Source organism: Belonocnema kinseyi, chromosome 2, assembly GCF_010883055.1.
Source record: "Belonocnema kinseyi isolate 2016_QV_RU_SX_M_011 chromosome 2, B_treatae_v1, whole genome shotgun sequence".
NCBI lineage: Eukaryota > Metazoa > Arthropoda > Insecta > Hymenoptera > Cynipidae > Belonocnema > Belonocnema kinseyi.
Window position 1 is genome coordinate 133,316,885 of NC_046658.1, and position 13,630 is coordinate 133,330,514.

Below are 13,630 nucleotides of genomic sequence, written 5' to 3' on the forward strand. Positions count from 1 at the left end.
TACCGTAACCGTGTTAATGAGATTATTATTGAAATTGTTAAAAAATAAATTCTAAGAATATTTTATTACAATAATAGATATATAAAGAAAAAGATATTTTTTCACATGACCTGAAATAAAATCATGACATATTTATTGTGTTAAACAAAATAGCCAATGTTCTTTTATTTTTTGTACATATACGTACTTTACATTTCAAACGAGAAATAACGAATAAGTAAAATATAATACAATATAACGATAATATTACCAGACCTGGTAAAACTATATTTGTATTGCCTTGATCATCGAACAATTGTGCAAATGTAATCTCACATCTGCGTAAAAATAAAAAAAAATTGTTTAAAAAACGAAAGAAAATTTGAAAGCTCTGACAAGAAACTAACGAAAACAATCTCACTGGGTGATATTTAATTTTTCCCATAATTTACTCTACTAGAAAAAGTATTTACAGAAACACATTTGAATCGATTACGACCAGAATAATTAGTATTTTTTTTTCTCAAAAACACCGAATCCACAAAAGCTTTGATACGAGGATATCAAAATCTAACAGCTACCAGAAATGCTTGCAGTTTTAGTTAGATTATTTATAATTGTGGGGGGGGGGGGGCGCTGCACTGAATACTGTTATGTACAATAGATTTTTTGCACTCACACAAACAGCACAATGATGACATTTTTGTACAATGAGACTTGTTCAAAATATTATTCACTATATATAATTGGGAGTGAAAAGATGTTGTAGATTTTTTTAAAACGGTGACGTACCTTGGAAGCTTTCAATTTCGTTAAATATGTACAATTCAACTAGAAATAAGAAATTTATATATATATATATATATAATAATAATAATATAAGTTAAAAAAAGGCAAAATACCATTTGTGCATAATGAATGTGCCTTACAGATACAAAGTTGCAATGTACCCGCCTTTGCTTAATATTTAATATTAAACCGTATCTCAATTTGTACAAATGTTTTTGAACTTTTTTTATATTGACGAACAATGGTTCGAGCAATGGTCCGAGCAATGGTTCGGAAAAATAGTCCGAGCAATGGTTCGGAAAAATGGTCCGAGCAATGATTCGGAAAAATGGTCCGAGCAATGGTTCGGAAAAATGGTCCGGACGATGGTCGGTAATCGATGTACAACAGATTTTCTTTCATATCACAATTCTACTTTTTTGCTCACGCCATTTTGTCTGATCTGAGCAGGGAAAATTTCAATGATAGGTAAAAACGATAGATCTTATTAATCCGTCTCGAACGTTGTTGTCCTCTTTGCCGACTTTGAATGTGAAAAGTGCAGTATCGCAGTTCATACTTTCGGAACAAATTCCCATTGGGTACCGTCCGACTTTGTTGAAAACTACTCCAACTCGGTATACCTGTTTAAAAATTAAAATAGTTATAGCAGGCCTCACACGGTCATCCTAAAGAATATTTTTAGGTGAAATAGGGGACTTTAGAGTGTAGAGAGTAAATAAATTAAAATAATAATAATAATAAATAATAACTTGGTTGAAAGTTGAACTTCTTGTTTAAAATATATCTTTTTAGTTAAAGATTAATCTCTTTGATTGAAAAATAATTATTTTATTGAAAATTAATTTTTTACAGTTGGAAATTTATCACTTTTTTCAAAAATTCAACGAATTGGTCGAAAAGTAATTTTTTTAGTTTGAAAAATCAATTATTTTGTTGGAAAAAAATTTATTTTGGGTTGAAAATTCAATTATTATAGTTAAAGATTCAACATTCTAGTAAACATTCAATATTTTAGTTAAAAATTTGTCAATTGGTTCAAAATTTAAATTTACCTCTATGAAATTCCATCACTTTCGTGCAAAATTTAACTATTTTGATGAAAGTTATTATTATTTTTTTTTTTAGTTTAAAATTGATCACTTTCGTAGAAAATTCAACTGCTTTCTTCAAAAATAATTTTTTCGTCAAAAATTCAACACACTTGGTTGAAAGTTGAACTTCTTGTTTAAAATGTAACTTTTTAGTTGAAGATTAATCTCTTTGGTTGAAAGATAATTATTTTATTGAAAATTAATTTTTTACAGTTGGAAATTTATCACTTTTGTCGAAAATTCAACCAATTGGTCGAAAAGTAATTTTTTTAGTTGAACAATCACATATTTAGTTGAAAATGTTAATATTTCATTTAAAATTCGTTTATTTTGTTGAAAAATCACCTTTTTGTTGGAAAATAATTTATTTTGGGTTGAAATTCAACAAACTTGGTAGAAATTTGAACTAATTGTTGAAATTGTATCTTTTTAGTTAAAGATTCATCTTTTTGGCTGATAAATTATTGTTTTATTAAAAATAATTGATTCTAGTTCCAAATTTATCACTTTCGCAGGAAATTCAACCATTTTGTCAAATAATAATTTTTTTAAGTTGAAAATTTAATTGTTTGGTTGAAAAATCACATATTTAGTTTAAAATGAGAATATTTCTTTTAAAATTCATGTATTTTGTTAAAAAATCGTATTTTTGTTGGAAAATAATTTATTTTTGGTTAAAAATTCAACTATGATAGTTACAGATTAAACATTTTAATTAAAAATTCATTTATTTAGTTTAAAATTTATCTCTGTCATTGAAAATTCAACTATTTTGTTAAAAATGAATTTTTTTATTTCAAAACTTATCACTTTCTTTGAAAATTCAATTATTTGATTGAAAATCATTTTTTTTCCAGTTGAAAATCGAATTATTTCTTTGAAAAAACATACATTTAGTTGAAAATGTGAATATATATTTAAAAATTTAAATAAATAAAATTTTTAATATTTTTGAAAAATAGTTTTTTTTTTTTTGAAAAATAATAATTAATTTTGGGCTAAAAATTCAACTATTCCAGTAAAAGATTCTCCATTTAAGTTGAAAATTCTCTTATTGGTTTTAAAATTCAACTTATACCCTTTGAAATTACTCATTTAGTTAAAATTTAATTTTGTTTAGGTCAAAATTGATCACTTTCGTTGAAAATTCGACTACTTTATTTAAAAGTAATTTTTTTGGTCAAAAATTCAACAAACTTAGTTGAAAGTTGAACTAGTCGTTTAAAATGTATCTTTTTAGTTAAAGATTCATCTCTTTGGTTGATAAATAATTGTTTTATTAAAAATAATTGATTCTAGTTGAAAATGTATCACTTTCGCTGAAAGTTCAACCATTTGATCAAAACAAAATTTTTTTTAAATTGACAATTCAATTATTTCATTAAAAAATCACATATTTAGTTGAAAATTTATAACTTTCGTTGAAAATTCAAGTATTCTGTTAAAAATTAAGTTTTTTTTAGTTTGAAATTGAACACTTGCGCTGGAAATTCAACTTATTTTGCTACAAATTAATTTTTTCTAGTTGAAAATGTATCACTTTCGCTGAAAATTCAACCATTTGATCAAAAAAACCTTTTTTTTTAAATTAAAAATTCAATTATTTGATTGAAAAATCACATATTTAGTTGAAAATGTGAATATTTCTTTTAAAATTCATGCATTTTGTTGAAAAATAATTATCTTGGGTGGAAAATTCAACTATTACGGTATCTTTAATGTATAAAATAATGTATAAAAGGTATCTTTTTAGTTAAAGATTCATCTCTTTGGTTGACAAATAATTACTTCATTGAAGATTAATTTCTTCTTGTTGAAAATTTATAACTTTCGTCGAAAATTCAACCATTTGGTCAAAAAATAATTTTTTTAAAGTTGAAAATTGAATTATTTGGTTGAAAAAACACACATTTAGTTGAAAATGTAAATATTTCTTTTAAAATTCATGTCTTTTTTTTTAAACGTCTTTTTGTTGGAAAATAATATTTTGGGTAAAAAATTCAGCTGTTATAGTTAAAAATTCAAAATCTTAGTTTAAAATGTATTTATTGGTTTAAAATTCAAATTTGCCACTTGGAAATTCCATCACTTTTGTTGAAATTTAAACTATTCCAATTAAAGATTAGTCATTTTAGTCCAAACTTGATCACTTTGGTTGAAAATACAACTATGTAGTTGAAAATTATTTTTCTTTTTATTTCAAAATTTGTTACATTCTTTGAAAATTCCACTATATTGTTAAAAATTAATCTTTTTAGTTTAAAATTTATCACTTTCGTTGAAAATTCAACAACTTGGTTGAAAGCAGAACTATTTTTTTTTAATGTATGTTTTTAGTTGAAGATTCATCTCTTTGGTAGAAAAATAATTTATTCTGGTTGAAAATTTATCACTTTCGCTGAAAATTCAACCATTTGGTCAAAAAATAATTTTTTTAAAGTTGAAAATGTGAATATTTCATTTGAAATTTGTGTATTTTGTTTAAAAATCGTTTTTTGTTAGAAAATTATTTATTTTGGGTTAAAAATTCAATATCTTAGTTAAAAATTCATTTATGGGTTTGAAATTCAAATTTTCCACTTTGAAATTCCACCACTTTGTTTGAAATTTGAACTATTTTAATTAAATATTGGTCATTTTAGTTAAAACTTGATCATTTTTGTCGAAAATTCAACCATTTGATCAAAAAATAATTTTTTTAAAGTTGAAAATTAAATTATTTGGTTGAAAAATCATGTATTTAGTCGAAAATGTGAATATTTCTTTTAAAGTTCACGTATTTCGTTTAAAAATCGTCTTTTTGTTGGAAAATAATTTATTTTGGGCTGAAAATTCAACTATTATAGTTGATGATTCAACATTTTAGTTCAGAATTTATCATTTTCGTTGAAAATTCCACTATTTGGTTAAAAATTAATTTTTTAAATTCAAAATTCGTCACTTTCCTTACAAAATTCAAATATTTTATTGAAAATTAATTTTTTTTTAGATTAAAATGTATCACTTTTGTTGAGAATTCAACTACTTTGTACAAAAGTAATTTTTTTGGTCGAAAATTCAACAACTTGCTTGAAAGTGGAGCTAATTTTTTTAAATCTATCTTTTTAGTTGAAGATTCATATCTTTGGTTAATAAATGATGGTGTTATTACAAATAATTTATTCTAGTTCAAAATTTATCACTTTCGCTGAAAATTCAACCATTTTGTTAAATAATAATTTTTTTTAAAGTTGAAAATTCAATTGTTGGGTTGAAAAATCACATATTTTATTAAAAATGTGAATATTTCTTTTAAAATTTATGTATTTTGTTTAAAAATCGTATTTTTATTGGAAAATAATTTATTTTTGGTTAAAAATTCAACTATGATAGTAACAGATTAAACATTTTAGTTAAAAATTCATTTATTTAGTTTAAAATTTATCTCTGTCATTGAAAAATCAACTATTTTGTTAAAAATGAATTTTTTTATTTCAAAATTTATCACTTTCTTTGAAAATTTACCTATTTGATTGAAAATTAATTTTTTTCCAGTTGAAAATCCAATTATTTCTTTGAAAAAACATACATTTAGTTGAAAATATGAATATTTATTTAAAAATTTAAATAAATAAAATTTTAAATATTTTTGAAAAATAGTTTTTTTTGTTGAAAAATAATCATTAATTTTGGGCTAAAAATTCAACTATTCCTGTAAAAAATTCTCCATTTCAGTTGAAAATTCTCTTATTTCATGTATTTTGTTAAAAAATCGTCTTCGTCTCTTTGGTTGAAAATTGACCTATTTTGTTCAAAAATTTGTTCAATGTTGTTGAAAATTTATGGGTTTTTAGTTAAAAATTCTACTATTAGACTGCAAATTTTATTCTATTTTTAAAAATGCGACTATTTTGTTTGAAACTAATTTTTTTTAATGTATCTTTTTAGTTGAAGATTCATCTCTTTTATTGAAAAATAATAATTTTGTTAAAAATGATTTTATTTTTGTTTTTAAATTGATCACTATCGTTTAAAATTCAACAACTTTGTTAAAAAAAAATTTTCTAGTTGAAAATTTAATTATATGGCTGAAAAGTAATATATTTTTTTGAAAATGAAAATATTTCTTTGAAGATTTATGTATTTTGTTGAAAATTCATGTGTTTTATTAAGAAAATCGTATATATCTATTCGGTTGAAAATTAATTTTTTTATTGTTATTTAAAATTCAATTATTTGGTTAAAAAATCATATATTTGGTTGAAAATAGAAATATTTGTTTAAAAATTCTTTTTATTTATTTTATTTTTTGTTAAATAATTTTTTGGGGTTTAAAATCTAACTAAAAAAAAAAGATAAATGAATTTTTTATTTAAAATATGAATAGTTAACTGGAATTGTTGAATTTTAAACCATAAAGAATAATGAAATTAAAAAAAAAAGAGTTTAATTTGTAAGTAAAAAAATATCAATTTTTAATCAAATGGTTGAATTTTCATCCAAAAATAATTATATTTAAACCAAAAATATAATAATGAAGTTTTCCGCTAAAAATCTAATTCTTAAAAATAAGAAAATAGGATTTTCAGAAAAATAGTTAAATTTTCTAAAGGAATAATTAAATTTTTAGCTAAAAAATTGATTTTCAACAAAGTAGTCACATTCTAAAAAAGAGATACATTTTCAATTAGAACGACGAATTTTCCAACAATAAAAATTAACCTTTAACAGAAGAATTGTCTAAATTACCAGAATTTGAAAGAAAAAAACTTACCTTATTTTTCTGAATATAAACGGGTCGATTAAATGTTATTTCCACGAGAGTTCCACTGCTCACTTTTGTTGTAAAGTGGGTATAAGTCAACCGCGAACCATCCGAATCGAGAAGATGAGCGTACAAAACTTCCGTGTACGAAGAGTCCGATTGGTACAAGTTGCCCTGGTGAGTCATACTTGACAAGCTCGACTTGAAATCAAAATTTTCAATTTTATTTGTTTCAATTTTAACAATTTTATTTTTAAAAATATAACAGGGTTGCTACAAAATCCCAATTTCGAAATTCCCCGACTTTCCTCGACCAATTTTCTATTTTCGGTGAAATTTCTTTATTTTTCTTTCAAGTATTAGGACAACCAAAAATGAATCAAGAAAACCAAAAATGAAAGAATTAAATTTTCAGTTTAACATTTTCAAACAAAGTGATAAATCTTCAAACAAAAAAATTAATTATTAACAAAAAGTGTAGTAGTTGCTATTTCCAAGAAAAAATGTTTTAATTTTCAATCAAAACAAGTTGAATTGAGCCAAAAAAAACACCACAAAATCGAGAAATTTTGAACCAAGAAAGGTTTTTAAGCCAATAAAAAAAATCTCATCGAATATGTTGAGTTTTTGAATCGAAAATATAAATTTTGAACAAAATAGTTTAATTTTCAACGTAAAAATATTAATTCTCTACAAAAATAATTGAATTGTTGACCCAAAAAAAGACGAATTTTCAAGAAAATAGTAAAATTTGCAATCAAAGTGATGAAACCTCAACCAAAAAAATTATAGATAAATTTTCAACTTAAAATAGAGTACATCATTACATTTTTAGGAGAAATTTTTTTATTTAAATTCAATTTCCAATCAAACCAATTTATTTGATTAATTAATTTCCAAATAAAGGGATTAATTCGATCAAAAAAGATCAATTCTCGACTAAAAATGGAATAATTATATTATCAATTAAAAAAATTAATTTTCAATCAAAACGATAAATTTTTAAACAAGAAAATTAATTTTCTATTAAAAAAACTAATTTTGAATAATTTTTAAAGGAATTTTCAATCTGATAATTAAATTGTCAACCAAAAATATGAACATTCTACAGCAAAAGACAAATTTTCAGAACATAGGAATTTTGAACTGAAAAAGATAAATTTGTAATCAGATGTGCATTTGAAAAAATTAATTTTTAACACAAACAAATTTTTTTGAAAAAAATAGCTTAGTTTTAAACAAAGAATAAAGTTTCTTTTACTCCAATGATTAATCATTAAATAAAAAAAAATGAATTTTCAATTTAACATCTTCAATCAAATATTTGAATTTTTAAATGAATTTTATTCTAATCTAAACCAAGAATAATTTGCTACAAAAAAAGATAAATTTGTAACAAAATAAATGAATTTTCTAACAGAAAGATGAATATTCAATAAAATAGTTGAATCACCAACTTAAACAGAATAATTTTCAACCGACAAAATTAATTTTTAATCAAATTTTCGAACTTTTAAAGAAATCTTAAATTTAATAGTTAAATTTTCAACAAAAAAATAAATCAATTAGTCAACAACAGTTGAATTTTCAACCAAGAAAGATTTTTCCTTCAATACAAAAAAATCCGATCCAAAATGTTGAGATTTTATACCGAAAATATGAATTTCTTTAAAAATAGTTTAATTTTCAACGAAATCGTAAAATTTTCAAACTGATAAATCTTGAACCAAAAAAAAAAAATTAATTTTTAACCCAGAAAGACATATTTTTTTATCTAATAGTTAAATTTGTAAAGGAATTCTCCATTAGAATAATTTTCAACCAAATATTTTAATTTTGAAAGGAATTTTTAATCTAAGAGTTAAAATTTTAACCTGAAAAATAAATTAGTCACCAAAAAGATTAATATTCTACCAGAAAAGACGAATTTTAAAGAAAATATAAAAAATTAGAAAAATAATAATTCTCAACAAAATAGTTCAATTTTGTACGATAAAAAAAGGTTTTTCAAAAAAATTATAAATCAACAAATCAAAATAGAAGAAAAGAAAAATCATTGCTTTTTGACAAAATACATTGATTTTCAACCAAATATTTGATATTTTAACGAAATTTTCAATCTAGTAATACATAAGAAAAATAATTTTCAATTTAAAAAAACTGATTTTAACTCAATAAAACGAATTTTTAACGGAAATGATGAATCTTAACAAAATTAATTTTCAAACAAATAGTTGAATTTTCAACTGAAAAAATTAATGTTCTACCAAAAAAGGATTTATTTTTAACGAAACAAATGAATAGTACATCAAATATTTTCAATGTTAATAGCATTTTCAACGAAATAGTTTAATTTTTAACAACAAAATAAAAGAAAGTTTTTTTAAAAACGATGAATCATCAACCAAAGTGAATTTTTATTAAATTAGTTTCACTTTCAACTAAGTTAATTTAATTTTTAACCAAAAAAATTAATTTCTAACTAAAAATGTAGTATTAGAAATTTGAATGGAAAAATATTTTAATTTAAAACCAAAAACAGTTAAATCTTCAAGAAAAATATATTAATTTTGAATCAAAATATTTAAACTTCTAACCAAAAAGATGAATTTTCAACCAAAAAGATAAATTTTCTACCAATAAGATCAATTTTCTACAAAAAAAAATGTTTGAAAAAAAGAAATGAATTTTCGAAGAAATATTTGTATTTTTAAAGGAATTCTCAATCTAATAGTTCAATTTAAAAAAAAAAAGATGAATTCCACTTATAATAGTTTAATCCCCAATCAAAAAAGATTAATTTTAACCGAATATTTGAATTTTGAAAGGAATTGTTCATACAATAATTAATATTTATTGAATTTTTTAAGGAATTCTCAATCTGATAGTTAAATTTTCAAACAACAAGATCAATTTAAAAAAATAGAAGAATCTTCAACGAAAACGGATGAATTTTCAACCAAAAAGATGAATTTTTAAACAAGAAAATTAATTTTCTTTAAAAAAATTCTAACTAAATCTATGAATTTTCAACCAAATATTTCGACTTTTTAACGAATATTTGATCTAGCAGTACAATTTTTAATCTAACAGTTGAATTTTCAAGCAAAAAACATCAATTTTCAACCAAGAAGAATAATTTTGTACCAAAAAAAGTTAATTTTTAACCAAAAACATGAATTTTTAAACTTTTAAAGGAATTTTCAGGGTAATAGTTCAGTTTTCAACCAAAAAGATCAACTTTCAATAAAAATATCAACTTTCAACAAAATAGCTAAACACTCAACCAAAAAAGATTAATTTTCAACCAAATACTTGAATTTTTTAAAGGAATTTTCAACCAAAGAAATTAATTTTCCACCAAAAAAAATTAATTTGTAATAAAATACATGAATTTTCAATCAAATATTTGAATTTTAAAAGTAATTCTCAACCTAATAGTTATATTTTGAACCAAAAATATGAATTTTCAATTATATGTTTGAAATTTTAAAGGAATTGTTAATCTAATAGTAAAATTTCCAACCGAAGAAATGAATTTTTAATCAAATATTTGAATTTTTAAATGGATTTTTAATCTAATAGTTAAATTTTCAACAAAAAAGATGAATTAGTCCTGAAAAAGATTAATATTTTACCATAAAAGACTAATTTTCAACAAAATATACAAAATTTGAACCAAATAGTTACATTTTCAACTGAAGAAGATTAATTTTCAAACATGCGATTGTTAAATTTTCAGTCAAAAAAATTAATTTTAAAGAAAAAAAGAATAATTCTCAAACAAAAAAGGTCAATTTTGTACAAAAAATAGGGGTTTTCTACTAAAATGATAAATCATCAACTAAAAATGGAAAGAAAGAAAAAATCGCTTTTCAACAAAATTGTCGAATTTTTTCAAATTAAAATAGAGTAAATAGTTAAATTAAAAAAATAAAATAAATTTCTAACCAAGAGGATTAAATTTTCTATGAAAGAAGATAAAATCCCAAGAAAAACAAAATAGTTGAATTGTCAATAAAAAATTAATTTTCAATCAAAACTATACATTTTCAAACAATAAGATTAATTTTGTACAAAAAAAATTTTTTAATAAAATATATGAATTTTCAAACAAGCATTTGAATTTTTTAAAGGTAATTGTGTAATCTAATAGTTAAATTTGTAAAGGAATTCTCAATTAGAATAATTTTTAAAATTAAAAATTAAAATTTCATCCAAAAAGATTAATATTCTACTACAAAAGACGAATTTTCAACAAAATATAAATAATTTGAACCAAATAGTTGAATTTTAAACTGAAAAACTTTAATTTTCAAATATGCAATTGTTACATTTTCATATAAAAAATTTAATTTAAACCAAAGAAAAATAATGATTCTCAACAAAATAGTTCAATTTTGTACAAAAAAAAGGTTGTTAAACTAAAATGATAAATCAACAACTAAATATAGCAGCAAAGACGAAAAAAAAAGGTTTTTAACAAAATTGTCGAATTTCCACCTAAAACAAATAAATTTTCAACTTAAAATAGTACAGATAGTTAAACTTTCAGAAAACATAAATAAATTGCCAACCAAGAGGATTAAATTTCCTATGAAAAAAGATAAAATCTCGAGAAATACAAAATAGTTGAATTGTCAATAAAAAAATTATTTTTTAATAAAATACATGAATTTTCAATCAAACATTTGAATTTTTTAAAGATAATTTTTTAAAAGAATTCTCAATTAGAATAATTTTTAAAATTAAAAATTTTAACCAAAAAGATTAATATTCTACTACAAAAGACAAATTTTAAACAAAATATAAAAAGTTTAAACCAAATAGTTGAATTTTCAACCGAAGAACATTAATTTTCAATCAAAGATGCAATTTTTACGTTTTCAGTAAAAAAAATTAATTTTAAACAAAAGAAAAATATATTAATGATAAATAAACAACTAAAAATCGAAATAAATAACGGAATAATAGCTTCGGCACAAAATTATGTCCCGGAAGTTAGATCCGCAATCTTATTTTTTCTACAAAATTAAAGTTGTGCTAAATTGTGCCCGACTTGTGTTCATTTGTTCCGTAAATGACTTTTTGAAAAATCAAAAATTATGGGCACAATTTTTGAAAAACATTTTTTTTTTTGCTAGATCCACAACTTCTTACTAGAGCAAAAAAAAAAGGTTGTACTAGGCGGCTCGAAGTATACACAATTTTGTGCAAGAAAGAAAAATTCCAAAAACCTAACCGTTCAAGAAACAATAAGCAAAAAAATTTATTATTTTGAAAAATAAGTTGTGCTCGACAAATGCAGTCTTGATTTCTTTTAACAAAATTACGTGAGATCAACCGGTATCATATAAAAACTCAAAATGTACCTAAAACTAAAAAAACATGAAGATCCAAAAATAACACACACATTCACATAATAGAATTTCCGTTTTGTAATATGAACCGCTAATATTTTAATAATAATTGTACATAAAAGACAGAATAATTTTCATAATATATTGTTCAAAATTCCAGTGTAATTAACAAATCATAATTTCGGTGTGAATTTCGCTGTTTTGAATAACTTAACGAATGCACAAATCAGCAAAATTTTAAGTTTTTTTTTTGAAATTTGGCAATTTTAAGATCTTTTATGTTTTTTGAGTTTTAAGTACATTTTAAATTTTCATATTATAACGATTGATCTCACGTAATTTTGTTAGAGGGAATAAATACTGCATTTGTCGAGCGCAACTTAGCACAAGTGTTAGATTTCGGAATTTTTCAAAATAATAAATTTTTTTGGATATTGTTTTTTGTTTTTTTAACGGTTAGGTTTTTGGAATTTTTCTTTCTTGCACAAAATTGTGTACACTTCGAGCCGCCTAGCACAACCTCTCTTTTTGCTCTAGTAAGAAGTTGTGGATCTAGCCAAAAAAAAAAAAAAACGTTTTTCAAAAATTGTGCCCGTAATTTTTGATTTTTCAAAAAGTCATTTACGGCACAAATGAACACAAGTCGGGCACAATTTAGCACAACTTTAATTTTGTGGAAAAAATAAGATTGCGGATCTAACTTCCGGGACATCACAAAATGGTTGGATTTTCAAGAAAACAATCAAACTAATTTCAACTTGAGTTTATTTTCTAAAATTGCCTGACCTGTAGCAACCCCCTGTAAACATAATATCCAAAACTTACCTGCATCTGCGTTGGAACTTGAACTCCGAGTACGCATATATTTTTGTCGACCGTAAATGTCACGGAACAATCTAAAACGCTCGTATTGACGCAATCCAGTTCCGTAACAACGTCCCTCGTGCAGTAATACTTGACGCCGTCCCGGTCAAAAACCGCACTGCTATTCATCGAATGAGGCGCATTTCCGTCCTGGACTGATCGCTGAACAGTCACCAGCGACGAAGGCCCGCCTCGGATTGAACTTGAACGACGATCCAATTCGTCGGGACTTGTCATTAAGGCCGAGCGCGCCATAGATGTCGTGGGAAAATTGAACGAGTAATATGGATTGTCAACTTTGTAAGGCGTTGTGCACTTTGGATACATGTCTTCGAAATTCGACAGGTGTTTCGTTGGAAAACCTGGCCAGTCAGGTACAACGAATTTCTGAAATTCATGATTGATCAGTCAATTTTCACCATCAGGGTGGCAATTCAGCGCACGATTTCAAATTCGGGGTGGTCGTTTTAATCAAGGTCAATTGAAATTTCAAAAATCGAACACTAAATCTAAACAAATTTTTCGGAAAAAAGAAGCTACTAACACTTTTCAACTTTTTAAATTGAAGAATTAATCAATGAATTAAAAAATGTTGAAAATTATACTATTTCGAGCAATCTTAAATTCTAATTCCAGTTTAGAATTAGTTAAAAATTCCCCGTTTAAATCCGAAATTTTAATTCTTTTCGAAAAATTCTCTGTTCAAATGCAGAATTTTTATTCTTCTTGAAAATTATCCATTTCAAATTATTGTAAAAATTCGAATTTTTTGTAAAATTCTAAAATATAAATACTAAGTT

The 13,630-nt window shown here is 23.3% G+C and overlaps 1 protein-coding gene across 1 annotated transcript in view; it reads right to left on the reverse strand.

Moving 5' to 3' along the window:
• Nucleotides 1-136: 136 nt before the first annotated feature.
• LOC117167603 overlaps nucleotides 137-13,630 on the reverse strand; it is a 24,324-nt gene continuing 10,830 nt past the window's right edge. The window contains exons 3-5 of the mRNA XM_033352657.1: nucleotides 12,792-13,217; nucleotides 6,616-6,807; nucleotides 137-1,391 (exon numbers count right to left, since the gene is read on the reverse strand). Of these exons, the coding sequence (XP_033208548.1) occupies nucleotides 1,227-1,391; nucleotides 6,616-6,807; nucleotides 12,792-13,217 (783 nt within the window). The 3' untranslated portion in view covers nucleotides 137-1,226. The remainder of the gene's footprint in view (nucleotides 1,392-6,615; nucleotides 6,808-12,791; nucleotides 13,218-13,630) is intronic.